This window comes from Triplophysa rosa, unplaced genomic scaffold (assembly GCF_024868665.1).
Source record: "Triplophysa rosa unplaced genomic scaffold, Trosa_1v2 scaffold191_ERROPOS669647, whole genome shotgun sequence".
In the NCBI taxonomy this organism is placed as follows: domain Eukaryota; kingdom Metazoa; phylum Chordata; class Actinopteri; order Cypriniformes; family Nemacheilidae; genus Triplophysa; species Triplophysa rosa.
Window position 1 is genome coordinate 67,882 of NW_026634207.1, and position 23,410 is coordinate 91,291.

The window sequence follows — 23,410 nt, forward strand, 5'->3', positions numbered from 1 at the left end:
TTTCTTTATATGTCTTAGTACCTCATAATTTCTTACATATATTAGTAAAGTACATTTCCTTATTTTATTAATAGTGGTTAAGTGAAATAAAATGGCATGAAATTACCAGCAGGTGTATTAATGGTATTCTGGTTAAGCATGAACTAAGAGTTAGCCTGCCCCGGACCAGGCTAATTTCCCAGCATAAGTTGCCATAGTAACTGAGTTCGAACTATTTTAAGTTTGCTTTATGAAACAGAATCGACTGACAATAAGTCTGACCTACCAAAATAAGCCTGGCTTATTTTGTAATCTTGTTTTATGGAACAGGCCCCTGCATTCTCTCGCCTGTTATTATGTTTTTGGCCATGTATCATGCAGGCTATTAAGAGAGCTACAACATCTGCTCCTCAGCAGTAGTAGTAGAAGTAGGTATATGATGATGATTTAAGGATGAATTGATGATTCAATGATACAATCTGTACCTCTAACCAATGATTGTTCATATAAATGCACTCAATGTCAGGATATCATGAGGTGCAAGGACAGAGGACCCAAACGCAGACAGCGGGTAAGGGGTTAACAAGGACTTTAATAATAAAATAAAACAAAGACAAAACAAAAACCCACGAGGGAGTAAAACAAGAACAAGGGTATAATAGGACATGAGAACAGGAACAAGGACTAACAAGACTAAAAATAACATTCACCATATTTTACAAAAACAAGACAAGACCTCACCCACATGAATCAAATGACAATGAACCAGCACAGGACAGAAGACACAAGGGCATTAAATACGGAACTAAATCAAGAGGGGACAGGTGCGGGGCATGAAATCATTAACAATTAATAATGAGGAAACGAGAGGGCGGGGACAAAGACCAGACCGGAGAGTATGGAAGGCCATCAGTGCCAAAATGCCTCTCTCCACATGAAACATGGGGTTCTGCCATGATCCCGCCACTAGACCAACAGAAACATGACAAGATTCTGCAGAATCATGACACTTAATGTCACTTTAAGCATGTTTAAGAGCACATTTGAGCACTATGAACCATTGAAAAATCCAGTAAGGCCTCAGAGGCCTTGAGGCCTGCAGCCTAAAAAGTTCAAGAGTTGAGACTTTGAAAACCTAGGTACTTTCCACAGACCACTGGTAACTAAGATACGGGCATAGTCCAGTGATTTTTGATGATTTCATATGAGGAGACCATTGCATGTAAATCTGTACCATTGTGTAAAAATATATTTAAAAAAATAGGTAATAGCCAGCCTACCACGAATAAATACGCACCTTGTTGCCTGGGATATATTGGTGGCAGAAAATCAACAATTGGTTAATAAAAATAAGAGCTAACGGGAATCTACCTGATTGGTTTTTAGAAAGAACCACCTTTCAGAAGTTTTACTATAACTGTAGACTGGAAAACACTTGGTTTTCAGATGACTTGGAACATCTCACTTTGTTTGACTCGAGCAAATAAAGTTAACTCTTTGACACCTGGACCTACTTTGTCTGAGAGATTTTTTGAACTGCAAGATCGTTATTTTTTCCACATCATTAACTATCAGTATATCTGCAAGTTCACTTAAAGAAAGCTTACAAGCATACTTAAAATAAATCAGTAGTTTATTGCGAGTAAACTTTAGTGTACTTTTATAAATTATAACTAGTAATGAACTAGTAGACTACCAGTACACCTAAGAAAACCTACAAGTATACTGGGAGTACTTCAAAGTGTACTTTCATAGACTAAACATGTGCTAAAAGTATTAAACTAGTAAACTATCAGTACACCTACAGAAAACCTACAAGCATACTTGCAGTATAAAAACTACATAGTTTACTGGGAGTAAACTTCAAAGTGTACTTTCATAGACTAAACTATGTGCTTTTAGACTATGTGTCACGAACGTGGTGAAAGAACCCAGTTGCAGGCAGCGGGGATGAAGGGGTTAACAGAAAGCTTTATTTAACAGAAAATAAACACAAAACAAAGACCCACGATGGGGTAAATCAAGAAAACAGGAAACAACTCAAACAGAACATAGACTGACTAAAACTGGACTAAACTGAGAAACACTTGACAAACTATAACTAAACACTAAAAGACTTACTTGACTAGACTCATAATACAACAGGAACAGGCAATAATACTAACGCTGGACGAGAACAAGATAGCACATGCACCAAACACAATGACCGAACACAGGACAAAGAAACATGAGGGTATATATAGGTAAGACAAACAAAGGATAATGACACGGGGCAGGTGTGGGTAATTAAACACTCAGGGGAAGATGACAAGGAAACGAGAGGAATGGGGCCAATGACAAGACACTGGAGAGAACGTATATTATTGTCAAACGGACAACAATATGTTTCTCTCCACACATAACCTAAGGACTCTGCCCCGATCCCACCACACGACTAGAATTTCATAAACAAGACGGTGGGACCGTGACACTATGTGCTAAAAGTATTGAACTAGTAAACGATCAGTATACCAACAAGTTTACTTGGAGTATAGTTCTAGTACAAATGAAAACTTAAATTTAAACTTGTGTGCTCAAAGGTTTACTACTGTTACACTTAAAGTAAACTTAAAAGTATACTTTTATAAACTAAAAAGTGGGCCAATTTAGTCCGAAGCAGTATTCAAATAGTACACTTTCAAGTATACTACTAGTCCATTGATATTAGTATACTTACTACATAAAGTATACTAAAAATAAACTTGATCTTTACTCAAGTATACTTAAAAAATTGAACTTCAAGTGTACTTCTTTTTGATAAGGGGGCCCGGATAGCATGAGGGAAGAAGCTCCTCCTCATTCTCTCTGTATTTGCCTTCAAGGAGCGTTAACGCTTTCCTGACCTGAGAGAACGGTCCATTGTTGTCACTATCCTCCTGGCCTTGGTAATAGCCAGGTATGTCAGTGTCATATTTTACCTGCAATGGGAGTTGTTAGGTCAGTAAACAATATAGAAATAGTTTCTAAATCTCCAATCTGTTTAAAACTAAATCTCCAGATTTGGATTTATGTTCTTTATATTCTCAAGGTCAATGTATTGAAGTTTTTGATTTTTAATTTGCATACTGTATAGTCAACCTTTTTTCAAGACTTTAAAAAGTTTATACATGTGTGACCGGTCCCAATCGCACCGCTCTTCGTGGGCCTCGAACCGGCATCGGTCCGGATGGGAGACGGGCGCTCTAACAAGGAGGCTAAAGACCGCAGTCTCTAGCTAGAGCGTCTCTGTTGGTCGGGGAGTGAGGTTTACACACTGCACAGCTCTTCACTAGCTGGCCTCCGTTACACATGGATGTGCCTTGTGCCTTTTGTAGAGAGAAATCAATAATTCACAATACATTAAAAGCAATAAAATAGCACACCAAAATCATATTTTCCTCATGTCTGTACACACATTTCTGTGCAGACTCAGCAGATGTATGCCTTTAAGATGATGTGGACTCCTGAAACTGCTACCGAGTTTATCCAGTTTAAGAAATGTAATTGAAATGGACAGTCCTCTAGACACTTTCCTCAGTATCCTATGCAGTGAACACTAATGGGTATAAAACACTTTATTCTGTGGGGGGGAAACACCATCTCATTGCAATTAACCACTAAAAAAGGATAATTTATAATAAAAAAAGAACTAAAATTTAATTTATCAGTTATACAACTTCAGTTTACAACTGCTTTAAAATGTAATAAATTAAAGAGAAAATGACCTGTCCATTTAAAGGGCACATAGAAGGGAAAATTATGGCCTGATCAATCAAGCTTTTCAAAGAGATGTTTTTGTTGTCAGGATTATAAGTGTTTGCTCTCTGTATCTACCTGGTGGTTGATTTGAAGTATCTGGAGTTGATATTTTCAGATTTAATAAGTTCCTGACAGGGAGAGATCTAGTGAAACTGGACTACAAGATCTATGAGATCTGCAAACCATATCCATTTTTGGATCTATCACAACACATTGTCAGGTGAAATTTTTCTGTTTTAATTTAACCCAATGGTTGCGTTTTTTGACACAACGTTGGGTTTAAAATAACCCATTATTTTTCTGAGTTTAATAAACAAAAGCAGTCTAGTTCAAAAGAATGTTTGTGAACCTTTCTTTTATCATCCTGTCTGGCCTCATTACCTTTTGAAACAGAGACTTGAATGTTCCAGAGAGACCTCGCCTTAGAAGACAATAGAATTAGACAAAGAAAAGTGTTTGTGTGCTTTCCACCCTTTTTCACATTGTTAATGGAATGGTATAGTTAACATCCAGTAGATAATAAATAGCCCTAAAAACAGCAACCATTTGTCAATACTGCCCGTACACCATTTTTAACAATCCACTCATGTTGTCATTGTTTTGAAGGTTTGATCCTTTGTGAATATCGAATGTAATGTTTTGTAGCTTTTCAGGAAAGAAAACATGTGCTTGTGTGGGAGCAATGTCTGGCTGTATTAAACCGCAAATACGTGTTTAGTTACTAAGGACAAAAAATATGTTTTTATACTTATAAAAGTCCTCGATTCTGATTGGTCATTTCACCTAACGATTCGCATCACTGTGATGCACAGACGAAACATTCTGTTGCTCAGGGACTATTTTTTCAGTGGAAGGAATGAAGGGATTTTACTTCATGAAAGTTGCAATGGTACATATTTTTCGGCTTTAATATTTGTATTGTGTGTAACTTTTTATAAAAGCAATAAGGTACTTGCGGCTGGTGATTTTTCATGAATAAGTTACGGCTGAAGGGTATTGTTATGAAACAAAGCAGCCCCTTCAGCCGTGATTTATTTTTAATAAAGCACAGTCTCTCGTACCTTAATTGCTTACTTAAAATGACTCTGGTAGGGTTGTACTGTCACTTAACATACTCAGCAAACTCAAACATATTTATTTTCTTATTAAAATCATTACCATTCCAACAGCAGCAAACCAACCCGTTCTCATCAATGCTTATAGATAACATGCTGTTGCAATATGTCACGGTCCCACGGTCTTGTTTATGAAATTCTAGTCGTGTGGTGGGATCGGGGCAGAGTCCTTAGGTTGTATGTGAGAAGACCATGAGTTGTTTGTTTATTCCTCTCATGTGTTTTCTCGTGTCTCGTCATTGGCCCCGCTCCTCTCGTTTCCTTGTGATCTTTCCCTGAGTGTTTAATGTCCCACACCTGCCCCGTGTAATTATCCCTCGTTTGTCTTCCCTATATATACCCTCTTGTTTCTTTGTTTTGTGCTGGTGTATTGCGTTCTGTGCGTATGTTAATGTACGTATGTTATGTACTGCTTCGTGCCATCGTCTTGCCTTGTCCTGTCATCTGTTCTTCACGAGTGAGTCTGTTTGTGCTACCCTGTATTGTTCGTATTAGATGTTTGGTTGTGTCGTTAAAGTTTAGTTGTGCCGTTCTTATTTTCATTTTGCCCCCTCGTGGGAAGTCTTTGTTTTCTGTTTGTTTCTTAGTTGAGTTCCTGTTTTATACTCCCTCGTGGGTTTTTGTTTTGTGTGTCTTTGTAAATAAAGTCATTTGTTAACCCCTTCACTGCCGTTGCCTGCATCTGGGTTCTTCCACTCTGCGTTCCTGACAGCAATATGTGTAATACTGTACTTACGCCAAAGTTCGATTTTGCGTGTATATGATATGGCAATGTTTGCGTGCACCTACATATTCAGTACAATCCTGTTTAGATCATGTTAATAAGGTGGATATAATAAATTATTTAAACTGCTTGTGTACCAGAGGTGGACAGTAACGAAGTAAATTTGCCTGAGTACTGTACTTAAGTACACTTTTTGAGTATCTGTACTTTACTTGAGTATTATTTTTTCTGAGTACTTGTACTTTAACTTCACTACATTTGAAAGACAAATATCATTCTTTTTACTCCACTACATTTATAAAAAGGTCCAAAAGTAGAAAATGGTTTCTATGCAGCGGGTTTTCCGGTGTGCGTCATTTATCTGGCTTGCGATCTGCCAGGACCTTTTACTGTTGCCAAGTATTTCAGTTTTTCAAAGCTCGCGGTTTTCCGGCAACCTTTGAATGGCCATTTAGCCAAAAAATTACGCAAATCTGGCAACTCTGGGATCTTCCCCGCTAAACTAATGTAAACGTAGGTGCTGCTACACCGTTGATAGCGCTCTGAAAAGGCAAATAGAACAATAAAAGAGGAAAAAGGCACATGTTAAAGTGTGGTGTAATCATCTGTGGGTTACGATCAGTCAAAGATCGTAGAAACATTGTCATGAAAATGATCGGCATAACGGCTAAACGGTAAATAAGCATCACATACACCTTGAGCTACACGTGCGTGTTAACTTCTGATCTGCTGCTATATCATTTAAAGCGATTTGGAAAATGTATGATGTTTTTACTGAAGTAACTATATTTGAAGTATTCCTGTTGAAATAAAAACAATAGAACCCTGCCCAAAATACAATATAAAATGTAATGGATTTAATGGGAATAATGGGAATTGTAATATGGATACATGTTGTCTACTTGTAGGCTATGTGATGGATTCTATTGGTGGGATGGTAAATCATATTGGAATAAAACCCAAACACTACAAAGAGGAATTTAATTTAAAAATCTCATTCTACTTCAAAAATTCACTGTTTTTTTCAGCAGGGATGGTATTTGCAGTAAAACCACAGTATCCACAAATTTACCATTTTCTATATATAGGAACCATACTCCAATTAATAATCTTTAGTAAAACCACAGCAACTAAAAATACCATAGTTTCATTATACTAGCTATAGTTTATGTTTGTAGTTAAATTATGGTAATACAAACGATAATAAATCCAACAAACACAGGGCTTCTACACTTGACTATTTACAAGAACCTTATTACTTACTGGTAAATTGCTGCTAAAACTGGTAAAGGGAATATACAAAATAAACAAACACTGCTCATGAATACATATAGGCCTAGGGGGCTAATGAAGATAATTAGGCTAAATGATAATACAGGATTATATCTAAACTAAACATATATGTGCTAAACATATAAAGCTCTTAAAGGAGTTCCTCACTGCAAAATTTCCCCCCATTGACTTTCCATAGTAGGAATAAAAATTACTATGGAAAGTCAATGGGGGCAAATTTTGAAGTGAACTACTCCTCTAATACAACTGATACTGTGAGCTGCTCAGTGTATTCAGTAGGTTGCTTCAGAAGCATAAGGTATATGACAATAAAACAATGCACAACTGACAAAGTAAATTTACTTTTAATACTTGAGTACTTTTAAAAGCACGTACTTCTGTACTTTTACTTAAGTAAGAATCTGTCTTTACAACTTTTACTTGTAGTGGAGTAATATTTGACCAGTAGTATCTGTACTTTCACTCAAGTAAGGAAGTTGTGTACTTCGTCCACCTCTGTTGTGTACATATATATATGCACCCACAAAGGCTGTACTTCCTTCAAGTCATATCATTGAAAATTCTGAATTGAATTTTAATTTCAGCAGTTCTCAACTTTGAACTCAAATTTCAAAAACCTCAACAAAAAGATTGTTAGTTAGCTACAGCACTGCACCTCAAGGAGAGCAGTTATTTTATTGCAATGTCTGGTTAAGCAAGACAGACAACTTTCAAAGAAAGAAAAAAGTATACATATATTTTGTGGTAAAATATGAGCCACCTTCCATTTGATAATGGCTTTTTTTTAAAAGTTGTTATAAAAGCTGTTGTTTCATTTGGCAAAAAACGAAATGAAAACTGCATGGCCTTTATTCAGAAAACACACCTGTCCTGCCTGTATGAATCAAAGAAAGGGAATAAAAAGGCTCAGACTCATATTTCAGCATCACTGTGTGCTGTGATGATAAGATAAACTTCCTGAGCTACCCAATGCAGTAATATTTAATCTCAGGTAAGTTGCGCACTTTACACAGCTAAATGTTCTACTCAAATTTTGTAGATTTTGTAAACATCTGTAATTATTACGAAACATTTTATTCTTACATTTTTAAGAACAATTCTTTGTTTAAAGCAGCAAAAAACAATAAACTGTTTGTAAACCAATAAAAGACATTTTTTTCATTACATTTTTGGTAGGTCTCATTGAAAAAATACTGAATACATTACAAATTACGGCATTAACAATCATTATAATTGTTCTATTTGTGAATTGCGGAAATCATATTAGTTCAACATTTAGAAATATTCTATTGTTTTTATTTGTTTTCTTAACTGTTTTTTTTCTTCAGTCGAACGCTTGAGGTGCAAAATGGGGTTTCTAATGTCATTGTATATAGTGCTGCTACTAATCAATGGTGAGATTTTGGGACCAGCTTTTCAAAAGTATTGTATGTTATTGTGTGTGGATTTATAAACGTTGTTCTGTTACAAATGAGTGAATATGTTGTAGTAGATTTTTCTTGACATGCCTAATTTAAATGTCATAAAACAAACATAGCATTTTGCAAAAAAAAAATACTGTGAAAAGCTGTAATATTCTGGCAGCTGGGGTGTCAGGAAAACATTAAATAACATTAAATTTCACACCAGACTTAAATTTGCAGTTTATTTGTGTAATTTTTATTTCTGAAAATTTCTGTAATTTTCTTTAACATGTTTAACTGCATTTATATGTAAAAATTCTGTAAATTTTCATTTTTACATTGTATTTAAATACAGTCACTCAATATCTGTTTTTGAAATGACTGATGGTATTTTCTTCCTCATCTTAGAAATTGGAAGCCTTGATCCCTCAACAACTTCAGCTACAACAACAGAGGCAACAACAAGCCCAGAGTCCACATCTGAGCCCATCACAAACACTGGTAAATTACTTTACACTTCAATTAAATGAAAAACAGTACAGCTAGAGAATTTTGTAATTCCTAAAACTCAACTCAAAATCATAAATCCCAAAATTAATTTCACAACTATGATAGGTGTAGTTCTGAAAACGTCTTGGGTACGGATGTAACCTCTGTTCCCTGATGGAGGGAACGAGACGTTGTGTCGAACCGACAGATGGGGTTCGCCCTTGAGAACCTATCAACTTCTGACTATTTTGAAAAGGCCAATGAAATTGGCAAATGAAATTAGCATGCTGGACTCCGCCCCCGGATATCAGGAAGGTATAAAAGGAAGACGGCGTGCTCATTCATTCACCTTTTGGGCTGAGGACCCTGAGCATCCCTCGACCGCTGCGGTGGGCGGCCAGCGTTGTGGCATGAAGGACACAACGTCTCGTTCCCTTCTTCAGGGAACAGAGGTTACATCCGTAACCAAGACGTTCCCTTTCTGTCGGTCTCTCGACGTTGTATCGAACCGACAGATGGGGTTCCTCTGGAAAACACCACGGCTGTGCCGCGTCACAATCTCTAGCGAGGCGACGCTGACTGGCCTAGGCGTGTCAGACGTGAGCGCCAGCACAAAATTGTGACCGTCCAGTGGAGAGGTACGGGGTCCCAGAGCTTTTCTTAAAAGGTGGGAAGCCCCTGCCACCGACAGTCACAGGCGGAGGCCTTGTTTCTCTAACAGCGAGAAGCCGCCCGGCACCGTAAGGGCCACTGTGTAAGCGTTATTTCCTCACTGAGGAACCACGCTACAGAGACCACTTCCTACCATAGGGAGAAGTTTAGTGGAGACACCAGCATGGTGTCGCCGTCAGGGGAGAACTCATGGAAAAATTTGCGGACTGAAGTAGTTTACCGCAAGGTGGAGGTCCACCTAGGGAAGGTCATGTGTTGCCGAGGTGGGAACCAATCATGAGGATACATCAGACGGAACCGCCCGATGGGGGGGTTACCACGTCTGGAGCATTAGGTCCGGTTAGAGCTATGTGGTAGATAACTCAGCTGGTACCCGGCCTAAGGGGGCAGGGCTTCTCTGCCCAGCCTGCCCCCAGTAAGGTGCTTAGTGATGGATGGAATGCCTATTCTTCACCCGGTGGGGGAAAGAAGGGAGGCGGAAATAGCATACTGACCTACCTAGAGGGAAGGGGTCTTACCTGTTACCATGCAAGACATGGGCTGACACCGGTTCTACGCAGAGGCTGTAGAACCTTGTGAAAGTTTTAGGCATAGCCCAACCGCAGCTCTGCAAATGTCTGCCAGAGAGGCGCCCTGAGCTAGTGCCCACGAGGCGGCTACACCCCGGGTGGAGTGTGCCCTCACTGTCAATGGGCACGGGCGATCTTGGGATCGGTATGCCGTAGCGACGGCGTCCACGATCCAGTGCGCCAGTCTCTGTTTGGAGACAGCCCTCCCCTTCTGCTGACCTCCAAAACAGACAAAGAGCTGCTCAGAGCTTCTGAAGCTCTGCGTGCGGTCCAAGTAGAGGCGCAGCGCACGTACTGGACACAACACGGATTGGGTTGGGTCTTCCTCCCCGGTGGGGAGCGCCTGCAAGTTCACCGCCGGGTCTCTAGTGGTCCGTTGCAGGAACTTTGGGCACGTAGCCGGGCCGGGGTCTCAGGATAACATGAGAATCATCGGGCCCGAGTTCTAGGCAATCTGTGGACACGGAGGATGCTTGTAGATCCCCTACCCTCTTGGAGGTGAGCGCCATTAGGAGAGCCGTCTTCATCGTGAGGTGAGAAAGAGCGGCATCTCCGAGGGGCTCGAAGGGGGGCCTCTTGAGGCCCGCCAAGACCACATCAAGGTCGCAACAGGGTATGGAGTTCGGACGAGGCGGTAGCCTTCACGCGCCCCTTAGGAACCTAATGACCAGGTCGTGCTGTCCCAGAGACTTTCCAGCAATTGGGTCTTGATGAGCGGCAATGGCGGCTACATACACTTTCAGTGTGGAATAGGAGAGGTTACTCTCCAGTCTCTCTTGAAGAAAGGACAGCACGTTCCCGATCGAGCAACTCCGCGGGTCCAGAGCGAGGAGCAAGAGCAAGAGCACCAGGACGAGAAGAGGGGCCACTTATAGGCGTATAACCGCCTAGTGGCCAGGACCATAGTCTGAGTGATGGTCTAAACCACCGCAGGGGGTAGGCCACTCAGGATCTCCTCGTCCCGTCCAGACATGAAAGTTCCAGAGGTCTGGCCTGGGATGCCATAACGTGCCCTTCCCTGGGAAAGCAGGTCCTTCGTCAGGGGGATCGGCCAGGGGGGAGTTGTCATCAAGAGCATTAGCTCCGAGAACCAAGTCCGGTTGAGGCAGTATGGTGCAACTAATAACACTTGATGCTCCACTTCCCTGACCTTGCACAGGGTCTGTGCAATGAGGCTCACTGGGGGAAGGCATACTTCCGCTTGTCCCGCGGCCAGCTGTGCGCTAGAGCATCCGTGCCAAGGGGGGCCTCAGACAGGGAGCATCATAGCGGGTAATGGGTGGTGTTCAGGGGGGCGAACAGGTTTACCTGAGCCTGCCTGAACTGCACCCAAATGAGCTGGACTGCGCGTGGGTGGAGTCGCCACTCTCCGCGAGGCGTCAACTGACGAGAGAGCGTGTCGGCTGTCTGGTTCAGGTCGCCTGGGATATGTGTGGCTCACAGGGAGCGTATCACCTGCTGACTCCACAGGAGGAGGCGTCAGGCGAGTCGTGTTAACTGACGTGTGCGAATGCCACCCTGTGGTTGATATACGCTATGGCAGTTGTGCTGTCCTACCGGACCAGCACGTGCTTGTCCTGCACGAGAGGTTGTAGCCTCTTCAGTGCAAGTAGCACAGCCAACGACTCTAGGCAGTTGATATGCCAGCGCAGGCGGGGGCCCGTCCATTGCCCCGACTCTGTTTGCCTGTTGCACACTGCACCCCAACCCTGCAGGGAGGCTTCTGTCTTCACTTTTTTTTTCTTTTTATCTTTCCTTTTTGGTCTCCTGTCCGTAACAAGGTCATTGAAGACCAAGGGGTTAGGGTGCGTTGGCAGAGAGTCGTAATGACCATACGCCTGCTGCCGGTGTGCCACGCTCTCCAGGGAACTCGACTCTGTAGCCAGTGTTGGAGCGGTCTCATGTGCATCAACCCGAGGGGTATCACCCCCTCCGAGGATGCCATGTGTCCCAGGAGCCTCTGAAATTGTTTCAGGGGGACCGCTGATTGCTTGAAATGTTTCTGGCAGATCAAGACTGACTGAGCACGTTCTGTAGTCAGTCGCGATGTCATGGAGACAGAGTTGAGATCCATATCGAGAAAGAGGATGCTCTGCAAAGGGGAGAGCTTGCTCTTTTCTCGGGTGACCCGTGGTCCCAATCGATCTAGGTGCCGGAGCACTAGGTCCCTGTTTGTACACAACAGATCTCGCGAGTGTGGCAAGATGAGCCATTCATCGAGATAGTTTAGTACCCGCACACCTCTCTCCCTGAGGGGAGTGAGGGCGGCTTCCACGATCTTCGTGAAGACTCATGGGGACAGGGACAGACCGAAAGGGAGGACACTGTACTGATATGCCCGACCCTCAAAAGCGAGACATGAAAGTAAGCGTCCTTCAGGTCGATTGCCATGAATCAATCTTGACAACTGATAGACGCCAGGATGGGCTTCTGCGTGAGCATCCTGAAGAGCAGCTTGAGTAGGTGCCTGTTCAGGGTACACAGATCTAGCAACCCCCGCCTTTTTTGGGGATGATAAAGTACGGGCTGTAAAACCTGTTGAACATCTCGGCTAGAGGGACGAGCAAGATCGCTTCCTTCGCCAGAGGGGTGGCGACCCTGGCCCGAAGCACGGGAGCATCCTTGCCTCTGACTGGGGTTGAGAGGATTCCCCGAAACTTGAGAGGGCGTCTGGTGAGTTGGATTGCGTAGACGAGACGGATCGTATCCTGTAGCCACCGTGACAGTTTGGGAAGCTCTTGTCTGTGCTGAGGGCTGCTGATTATCCTCGACATTGGGTCTCGGAGTGAGTTGCCGAACACCGTCGTGTAGAGGGTGAGAGCGGCTGTGATAAACACCCAGAGAGAGAGGAAACTCTTTTTGAGAAAGTGGGCTGTTGGGAAAGGGCAGGAAGCATCCCTGATCGACCACCCAGCGATGGAATGGCTGGGGTCGGCCCTATGGTATTCTTGATCTGCCTGGGGTCTTCCCATGAGGGCCGCTTCTGCTTTCGCCACGGCTGCTGATGGGGTGGTGGTCTACTCTTCGACGTCTTCTTCCGGGGGGCCGCCTGAGTGGGGGGCGAAGGAGCCGGAGGGCATCAAAGAGGACCAGGGCTGCTGGGAAGCAGACGATGCACAGGACTCGACGGCCAGAGGGCGGCCGAGTCGTAGCGGGAGGGATATGCTTGATAGCCTCTGTCTGCTTCTTTACTGTCGAGAACTGCTGCTCGACAGTATCACCGAACAAGCTCACCTTGCGAGATGGGTGCGTCGAGAAAGCGGACCTTCTCGGCGTCACTCATCTGTGCAAGGTTCGGCCAGAGGTGTCTCTCCTGGAACACGAGTGTGGACATTGCCTGACCCAGGGCCCGCTCGGTCACCTTGGTCGCCCATAGAGCGAGGTCGGTGGCGGCGCGGAGTTCCTGCATAAGTGCTGGGTCGGTCTTACCCTCGTAGAGCTCTCTCAACGCCTTGGCCTGATGGACTTGCAGGATGAACATAGCGTGGAGAGAGGAGGCAGCTTGGCCTGCAGCAATGTAAGCTCTCGACACCAGAGATGCCGAAACCCTACATGCTTTGGACGGGAGTCTAGGTCGAGCCCCCCAGGTGGCCACTGTCTGTGGGCACAAGTGGTACAGGGGGACATAGACGTCTCCTCTAGCTGCCTCACCATCGAGGGAAGAGAGGGCGACAGAACTAGTTTGACGTGGACGCGCCGAAAAGGGGGCGTTCCAGGTCTTACTAAGTTCCTCATGCACTTCCGGTAAACATGGCACTGGGGGCGGGCGTGGCTTGGAGCCGCGCTCAAACCTGAGGTACCATGTATCCAGCCGCGAGCGCTGGGAGAGGCAGTGCAGGCACTGCAACCCAACGCTCACAGCGGCCCGGGAAAGCATGGCTGACATTTCGACGTCCGCTTCTTCCTGGGCTCGACTCCCCGAGGTCAGATGGCAGTAAGTGACCCTCTGATGCTGCAAGGGACATCTCATCATCATCACGCACCGTTTCCGAATACGTGGTTGAGGAACAAGACGGTGGGACCGTCTCCTGGGGAACGGTCAGACGAGCAAGACAAGGTGCGAACGGTCTGCGAGCCAGTGACTGACGGATTAACGCTCACAGTAATCTTCACATCACCCTCGCTGCTCGCCGTAGCCACTGCTGTCACGGAACGGGAAGCAGACGAGGTGGTGGCTGAGTCCCGTGGGAACACAGCCACCCGTGAACGCAACGTCTGAATCGTCAACCGCCCGCAGAGCGGGCAGGACGTATCCACAACGTCTGCCCCAGCGTGCTGGAAGCAGACATCGTGTCCGTCCCCCTCCTCGATGAGTGTGTTGCACCCACAAGAACAGCGGGACATGCCACGCTGGAGAAATTTGCTCTTTTAGAGAAAAAACTCGAACACTTCTGGCACTGCCGAGACGCCCAGGGGAAGTTGCCGCAGGAGGGGACAGTCCGCTGCACCATGTCGTAAGATTCCAGCAGTAATTCGGCGCATAGTTTGAAGTCTCGAAGTCGATCATGTGTGAAGGCTCTGAAGATCAAAAGGTGAATGAATGAGCACGCCGTCTTCCTTTTATACCCGGATATCCGGGGGCGGAGTCCGGCATCCAAATTTCATTCGCCAATTTCATTGGCTTTTTCAAAATAGACAGAAGTTGATCGGTTCTCAAGGGCAAACCCCATCTGTCGGTTCGACACAACATCGAGAGACCGACAGAAAGGGAACTACATTCATTTGAAAATGTAAAAATAAATAAAGGGTTACATTTATTTAAAGGCATACAGACTTGGGTTTAAATTAAATAATAAACAATAAAGAAGCATTTAAAAAGTAGTAATAATGTAAGTTCAAGTATTTTCTATTGGTTTACACTTGAAAATGACTGATGGTTACGGTATATACACTTTTTTCAGAGGCTGATTTAAGCTCAACAACAACTTCATCACCTACAACAGAGTTCACTACATCCTTCACAACCACTGGTAAAGTACTCTATAATATACGACTGGAATATTTCTTTCCAAAAGCGTATGCTATTCCATTCATTTGTATAAATCATCTCACAACTATGATAGTTGTACTGCTCCAAAAAGCTTTATTAAAAAAAGTAAAAATAAGCAAAGGATAAAATTGATCTAAAGACATCTGGACTTCGCTTAAATTGATTAAGAAACACTTAAGAAAAAATATTTCAAAACATGTAAGTGCCGGTTTTAACTATTTGATCTATTCAAGAAAAGCTTAAAAAAGTGGAATACAGTTGATAGATAATATCTGAGACGTGACAGAGCATAAATTGCATGGAAGTATGGGGATTTAGGATGCAGCCTTCCGAGCCTTCCTTCCACTGTTGAAAAATTAAGCCAAAATGTCCTATGGCCGCTGAAATCTTGCATCAATTATGTCATACTGTATGAGCCAGTGTTTGCACAGTAATTATCACAAGGTGGAGCCATGAGGTATCAAAGTCCCATCAATATTCCCGCAGACTCATTCACAAAACACGAATGATGTACTCACCCCCCCTTTTTTTTACTAAAACTGAACCTATTAGAAAACAAACACTTGAACATACATCAGCATAATAAGAACTAACTAAAATGACAAACAAAAAACATTTTGGGGTAAAATATATTTTATCTTTTTAGTTTGGCACATTTGTTTAAATAGAGGGGGCGGGGATTATGTCCCATATTACAGCCAACCACCTGGGGGTGATCAAAATGTTTTGGGTTCATTTTTCAGGACATGTGCGGCATACCTGGTTTGACTTCAATTGAAAATGTCTTGCAATATGTCGTTTTTATTGACTATGTAATTTCTAAAAACCTTTTTCCTTTTAGCCCCTTTTAAACATCCTGTTAAAATTTCTGTTACAGTTCCTTTCACCAGTCCAAATGTCGACCCCTGTGATAGCTATACCAGTCTGTACGATTTTTGGAGATCCACCAGCAATTATAATTACTATTATTATTACTATGGAACTTGTGATTATAACATGAACTGGAATGGCTGGTATAGACTTTTCTATTATGGACAGGATGCTCAGATGCCCGAGTCATGTGTAAGTTCAGGCTCATGTGGGACTTCTCAACCACTGTGGCTCAATGGCCATCACCCACAGCCTGAAGATGGAGTGGTAACCCGGCAGGTCTGTGGTTCTTCTTATTGGAATGGATGCTGTGGTTACTCCTATTCCATTCGAGTTAAAGCTTGTCCAGGGGATTACTATGTCTATGAGCTTGTCAGTACAACCTCCTGTTCTGCGTACTGCACAGGTAGAGAGATTTACACTTTTACAATGACATTATTTGATTTACACTTAAGAAATGACTCTTAGTTATATGCATTTTTTCAGAGGTTAGAGACCTCACTACATCTATGCCCCCCACAACCACTGGTAAAGTACTTTACACTTTAATTAATAATAAGAAAGCTAGATCATTTTTTATTTCTAAAACTTATCATTTTTTTCATACATCTTTATCATTCGTCTCACAACTATAGGTGTAGTTCTGCAAACTATTTATTTTAAAATGTAAAAATAAATAAACGGTTAAATTTACTTAAAGGCATATACTGTAGACTTGGGTTTAAATTAAATAAATATTAAAGAAGCATTTAAAATGTGTTATGTGATAATGTAAGTTCAAGTATTTGCTATTGGTTTACACTTGAAAATGACTGGTGGTTACGTTATATGCACTTTTTTCAGAGGCTGACCCAACAACAACTTCATCACCTACAACAGACTTCACTTCATCTTTCACAACCACTGGTAAAGTACTCTATAATATACAACTGCAGAATATTTATTTCCAAAAGCGTGTATTATTCCATTCATTTGTATAATTCCTCTCACAACTTTTACAGTTGTACTCAGAGCCATTGAAAAACAGAGTTATGACACTCGATCTCACCGCCGTGTGGTCGCGTGGTTCATGAAGCGCTCAATAGTTCCAAACAAATCCGTGCTGTCAACCTATTTGAATAGATTTTAGTGGGACAGACAAAAGCAACTATATTTGCATAAATTTATATATTATATTATATAAATATTTTAGCACATTGTGTACACTGAATACTATGTTGACTACATTTATAGCAGCATTTCGTCTGGGGAGTAATGTGAATATAAGATCTATGAATATATGATATGTCCGCCAACTCGTTAAAATGTATAAACGTGCCGTTATTTCATCAAGTGTACAGCAAATACGTTTGGGAGACATTGAAATGAATGGGCTTCAGTGCAGTGTTTGGAACTATTGGTCACTCCATGACACGAGTTACTTCCGCATTCCATTCTTCCAATGGATGTCTATGCGAGTGTCGTAACTCTGTTTTTCAACGGCTCTGGTTGTACTGCTCCAAAAGGCTTTATATAAAATAAAAAATAAACAAAGGATCAAATTTACTTAAAGAACAGTTCACCCAAAAATGAAAATTATGTATCCATTTACTCACCCTCAAGTTGTTCCAAATCTGTATAAATGTATTTGTTCTGATGAACACAGAGAAAAATATTTGGAAGAATGCTTGCAACCAAACAGATCTTGGCCACCATTGACTTCCATAGTAGACCAATTTTCTATGTTCTGTTGAACACAAAAGAAGATATTTTGAAGAATGTAGGGAATCATACAGTTCGGGGGAACTTTTGACTAAACAATTGTCATTTTTCCTACTATGGTAGTCAATGGTGCCCCATTACTGTTTGGTTACAAACATTCTTTTAAATATCTTTCTCTGTTTTCTTCAGAACAAAGAAATGAATCCAGGTTATGAACAACTCGAGGGTGTATGAGTGAATGAAGACAGAATATTCTTGTTTTAATAATAAGAATAATAATAATAATTCATTACATTTATATAGTGATATTCTGGGTACTCAAAGCGCTTTACATCGAAGGGGGGAATCTCCATTAACCACCACCAATGTGCAGCATCCACCTGGATGATGCGACGGCAGCCATATTGCGCCAGAACGCCCACACACCAGCTTTTTGGTGGAGAGGAGAGTTATTTTGGGGTGAACTGTCCCTTTAAATTTATCTGGACTGCTTAGATTGATCAAGGAAGATGAAGCCGTGAGGTATCAAAGTCTCACCCATATGCAGACTCGTTCACAAAACATGAATCATGTCCTCACACCCCCTTCTTCTAACTACTAAAACTAAACTTATTAGAAAACGAACACTTGAACATACATCTTTGGCAAAATATGTTTTATCTTTTTAGCTCATTTTTTTTCATTGAGGGGGCGGGGTTTATGCTCCATATTGCAGCCAGCCACCTGGGGGAGATCAAAATGTTTTGGGTTCGCTTTTCAGTACGTCCGTGACACACCTGATTTTACTTTTGAAACAATTGAAAATGTCTTGCAATAAGTAGTTTTCTATGACTTTGTTTATTATCCTTTAGCTGTTTATAACCATTCCTAAATTTTCTGTTTTAGTTCCATTCACCAGTTCGAATGTCGACCCCTGTGACAGCTATACCACTCTGTACGATGTCTGGAGATCCACCAGCAATTATAATTACTATTATAAATATTACTACGGAACGTGTGACTATAACTTCAAGTGGAATGGCTGGTATAGACTTTTCTTATATGGACAGGATGCTCAGATGCCGGAGTCATGTGTAATTTCAGGCTCATGTGGCACTTCTCAACCACTGTGGCTCAATGGCCATCACCCACAGCCTGAAGAGGGTGTGGTCACCCGGCAGGTCTGCACTTCTAATTGGTATGAGTGCTTTTGTTACTTCACCCATTCCATACATGTAAAAGCTTGTCCAGGGGATTACTATGTCTATGAGCTTGTCAGTCCAACACTCTGCTCGGCATACTGCACAGGTAGAGACATTTACACATAAACAGTTACTCAGGTTTGTTTTGAAGAGTTACAGATTGTTATGTAATATTCTTACTTTTTTCAGAGGTGAGACACCTCACAACATCTTCACCTACAACAGAGTCCACAACAAATGTGTCCACAACCGTCGGTAAAGTATTCTACTCATCTCACAATGCTCACGAACAAGTTTTTCTTGCCATCCATAGGCTCACTTGTCTGAAATGTTTTTCATGATCTTAAAAACCTTTTGATCTGAGGAGATGCTGTATTTATTGATTTTGTTCATTACAACACAAAAAAATGTTTAAAATAATGTTTTCAAATTCACGTACTCCAAAACAAGGTGAGACTTCAAGGAAAAGGAAAAGCAAAGGGGTGGCTATTTTGAAGAACTAATATTAACTAAAATGTGGAAGAGAATAAAATCAAAGAGTGACCCTAACCTTTTGAACTGAAAAAAAAACATTTTTTCAGTTTTTTTTACAGATTTAATGTAACAACTGTAATTTGTTTTTCAGATTTTTCATGTATTTTTAAAATACAGTCAAAAACTAAAACTACAATTACAGGAAAGGACCGTAAATGTACAAGAAAACCTGTTATTTTACAGTTTATTTCTGGCGCCCCAGCTGCAAGAAAATTTCATTTTTTTAACAGGATTTTTTACAGCGTAGTTTACATACTGTATTACACAAAACCAAACTGAACTAGTACTGTACATGTTAACCATAACAGACCCCTGTGCTGAGGTCAATTGTACTGATGGAGAATGGTGTGGAGAGAAAGACGGAATCTACGGCTGTTTGTGTAGCCATCACAAATCTAATCCTGACTCTTACGGTTGGATTATTTACTTTAATAAATATATCGTCTTTCCTTCATTGTTTTCTTCTTTTCTGTGAAATTTCATTAATATTTTATTTTATTTCAGATTCTGTTGAAATTTGCGAGAGCAGTTCTGGCTTTTTCTCTCTGTCCCGTTGTCAGCTTTTTGAGGATGGTTTTTCTACTGAAGTCTTGCACCTCCGTGATCCTAGTTGCAAAGGAATGGTCCAAGATGGCAGAGTGGAGTTTCGTTTTGATAACAATAATTTGTGTGGTACAAATCTTGTGGTGAGTTATATTTTACAGTCTAACATGTATTATTTCACTGATTGAACCTTCAAAACTAAATAGCTTTGTAATAATTCACAAACCTCAGTTTTTATATAAATACTTTAAAAATGCAAGGTTAGCCCTATAGCCATACATCAGCTAAGACTTCAAGAGAACACCTAAACACCCATTTTTGTGATCCACGTGTGATACTAAAACATTATAATGTTATGGCATTACTATACAGGCGAATGGCACCCACTTCATCTATGAGAATGTTATTTTGGGGAATGTGAAATCAACTCAACTCATCAGCAGGAAGAGTTATCTGAATTTGACTTTCTCCTGTATATATTCTCAAACGCAAACCTTTTCCATGAATGCACAAATCAACCCTCTGGAGAGGTGAGACTCACTTCAGATGACATACTTCTTTCTTATTTTGTTCAATTAATATTAACAGTACCTAATAGTGGTATGTGTCCAAAACAAAGTGGCTTTAGACAGCATACAGTGATTTTGCTGTCTTGTCCTTTTTTCCCCAAATTATAAGTGTCCTCAAGGAGGGAAATGTTGATTATAAATAAAGTTGTATCTCAGCTCTCGGAGCTCTCCAGATCACTTGTGAGGGTCCATGACTACTAGAACAATGCATGAGAAAGCAGCTATCTATGGAGATGGCTTACTTTGTTTTTGGAACAAAGTATAATTTCCATAAAAAAGTTATATGGTTTTTGTAGTATATTTGTGTTATCTTAACACTGAACATTTCAACAGCTATTTGCACAAGACGATCCCTGCAGGTCAAGGCACATATAGGGTCAGGATGGTTCCATATCAGGATCCGCAATTCTCTCAACCCTTTAATGGCAGTGTGAACATTGAGGTGAACCAGCTGGTTTTTGTGGAAATTAATGTTGATGAAATTGATGGGCAACAGTTTGCATTGCTAATCGACACATGTTGGGCAACTCCTGTGAATGACCCTCTTTATCATGTCCGATGGGACCTGATTATTGGAGAGTAAGAGTTTTTATATTTATTTTATATTTATTGATGGGATTTGGGACAAAATTTGTTAATGATTGGGCTATAGAAGACTTTTACAATAATTTACAAGATTGCAATGTTGTTCAAATATTCTCAGGTGCCCTAATTCAAAAGATGGCACAGTTGATCTGGTGCAGAATGGTGTGTCCACATCAAGCCGTTTCTCCTTCAGGATGTTTACCTTCACTGAAACTTCTGAAATCATCTTCTTGCATTGTTCCATTCACCTTTGCCTTTTAAAGGACAATGACTGCTCAGCGGTGAGTTTGTGAAACCCTTTCTGATCATGTCCATCTTATGATTTTTTTATTTCTTTAAAGAATTGCTTTCACAGACTTACACTGTTTTTACAGTGCTGGCCAATATAATGTTAAACTCCAAAAAGATGATTGAAGAAGATTGATCTGAATGAACTAGTATTGGTTTTAGCTTGAAACATTTTGAAAGGTTCATTCAAGCTTTCTTATATTTTTTTCTTTTAGCACTGTGCGTCTTATAGAAGACGGAGGTCTGTGGACTTCTATGACAGCTCGTCCATATCTATGGGTCCTCTGAAGCGGTCTTTAAAGACAACAGGTTAAAAGTTTTACCTTTGATGCAATGGTTTTACAGTGTGGTGCATTTTCAGATGAATTAATATTTTTTTCTTTATATCTTAGATATCAATATTAAATATAACTGCATTACATTATCTGTTGCAGATACATGGGTGACAGACCAAGTGGAGGTGTCTAGAGCCTCAGCTCTTTGTGGTTCTTTAATGGCATTGTTTCTCTTTGTCTTTAGCACCCATAACCTCTTCTAGTACATTTAAACAATAACAGAAAACATTTAATAGATTTGCTAAAAATTCTACACTAAATATTGCCTAACTGTAATGGGGCCTAAAAATCACTCGACATTGTTAAATCCCCTTCCCACATTTCTGTAGTTCTCTTCATGCTTACTGCTATACATTTATAATAAAGTAAAATCATAGACTTTGCTGCAATATACAGTAGAGGTGAATTAAATATACACCTGTCTATCAAGTTTGTCTGTTTGTCTAATTGATTATGCTTAAGAGGGAATTGGTTGAATAAATACAGAGTGGATAAACCAGTGTTACTCTATCAGTGGGTCTTGAAGTCAAATATCTGATACAGTATAAGATAAAACAAAGGGGAGGCAAAGTTAAAACTGTTGAGAACCACTGAGTTAGAGGGTGAAATCATATTTAATTTATAACTTTGACCAACAGGTGGCACCAAATCCACTACTCTGATTCCTATTTGGCCTCTTCTTTAGTATATTTTCTTTACTATGTTTGAACATTTGCATTTACAATCACCATTCCCCTCCTTCATGCAGAGCAAATAAATATTACATTATCTTAAAAATATATAGTCTGCAGTTTCCAAAGTTTTCAGTGAAGGAATTAAATGTCCTATACTTATTCAGTTCAGATGTTATTGTTTAACGTGAAAGGCCTAAAAGCAGCAACATGAATATGTTTAGTATAACAATAAAGAAAATATAACAACAGTTCCAAAGAGAGAAAAAAGTCACATCTTTATACAAATATACCGGTACAGGTAAGACTACTAAAACAAAAATATATGTGGTAATACATAGAACATTTGAAATTAAGATATGCAAAAATGTTCATATTTAATCACCCGATTCAACATAACATTCATTGTCCTTAATGCCCATGGGGGAAGATACTTTGAAATTGTAGTTAGATAAACTACTCACAAATAAAAGTAGTTAAGTTACAGCTTAGCTACCTATCTGAAAAAGTAGTTACACTACAAGTTACTATAAAAAAAAGTAGCTAGCTTCTTTTAAACTTTTATTTTTTACATTCTCACATGAAAAAATACACTATAGTATTTATTTTAGCAAACTGTAGTAAATTTCCTAGATACAATAGTGTTTTTTTTACTTACCACAGTAAATGTTAAAGTATACTACAAGATGTATAGGTAACACTTTAAAATAATGGTCCGTTGTTAACAAGTAACTATGCAGAAAGTAATAGGTAGTACTACATTAACACTTACCTTAATACTATTAACTAATATAGAAGCAAGATTAACTAAGCAATAAGTAATAGCTAATTTAGGACAAAGGTAGTTTCTTATTTGGTATTTGATAATTACTAAAGAAAAATGCCATCATTGAGAACTACTTGCGAAATATGACCAATTAATAAAAAAAAAACAATTACTAATCTCAACATTAACGTACATAAAGTGAAAAAATAGGTTGTTTGTGGAAACAACTTTATGAATAAATACAAATACCAAAAGCCTAATACCAAAACATGAATGGATATATTCTACATATACAGTATAGCCTATCCATAGAAGTGTTAATGTAGTACTACCTATTACTTTCTGCATAGTTACTT

At 40.5% G+C, this 23,410-nt stretch overlaps 1 protein-coding gene across 2 annotated transcripts; it reads left to right on the forward strand.

Annotated features, from left to right (window-relative positions):
• Positions 1 to 7,764: 7,764 nt before the first annotated feature.
• LOC130549898 (pancreatic secretory granule membrane major glycoprotein GP2-like) lies at positions 7,765 to 22,034 on the forward strand. Of its 2 annotated transcripts, XM_057327240.1 has the most exons (16): positions 7,765 to 7,879; positions 8,217 to 8,282; positions 8,700 to 8,792; positions 14,923 to 14,991; positions 15,889 to 16,287; positions 16,368 to 16,409; positions 16,725 to 16,787; positions 18,468 to 18,869; positions 18,953 to 19,018; positions 19,606 to 19,710; positions 19,802 to 19,983; positions 20,213 to 20,370; positions 20,743 to 20,988; positions 21,113 to 21,275; positions 21,498 to 21,591; positions 21,717 to 22,034. In XM_057327240.1, exons 2-16 carry the CDS (start codon positions 8,237 to 8,239, stop codon positions 21,818 to 21,820), a joined length of 2,232 nt encoding a protein of 743 aa, XP_057183223.1. In that variant the 5' UTR covers positions 7,765 to 7,879; positions 8,217 to 8,236; the 3' UTR covers positions 21,821 to 22,034. The 2 variants fall into 2 exon arrangements, with proteins under 2 accessions (XP_057183223.1, XP_057183224.1); XM_057327241.1 differs by lacking the exons at positions 7,765 to 7,879; positions 8,217 to 8,282; positions 8,700 to 8,792 and having other exon boundaries at positions 16,050 to 16,287.
• The last annotated feature ends 1,376 nt before the right edge of the window (positions 22,035 to 23,410 follow it).

Coding starts and splice junctions, on each gene's coding strand:
- LOC130549898 (XM_057327240.1), top strand. CDS start 8,237: ATGGGGTTTCTAATGTCATTGTATATAGTGCTGCTACTAATCAATG. Junction 16,788..18,467: donor TTCATCTTTCACAACCACTG/GTAAAGTACTCT, acceptor TTTCTGTTTTAG/TTCCATTCACCAGTTCGAAT. Junction 20,371..20,742: donor CAAATCAACCCTCTGGAGAG/GTGAGACTCACT, acceptor ACATTTCAACAG/CTATTTGCACAAGACGATCC.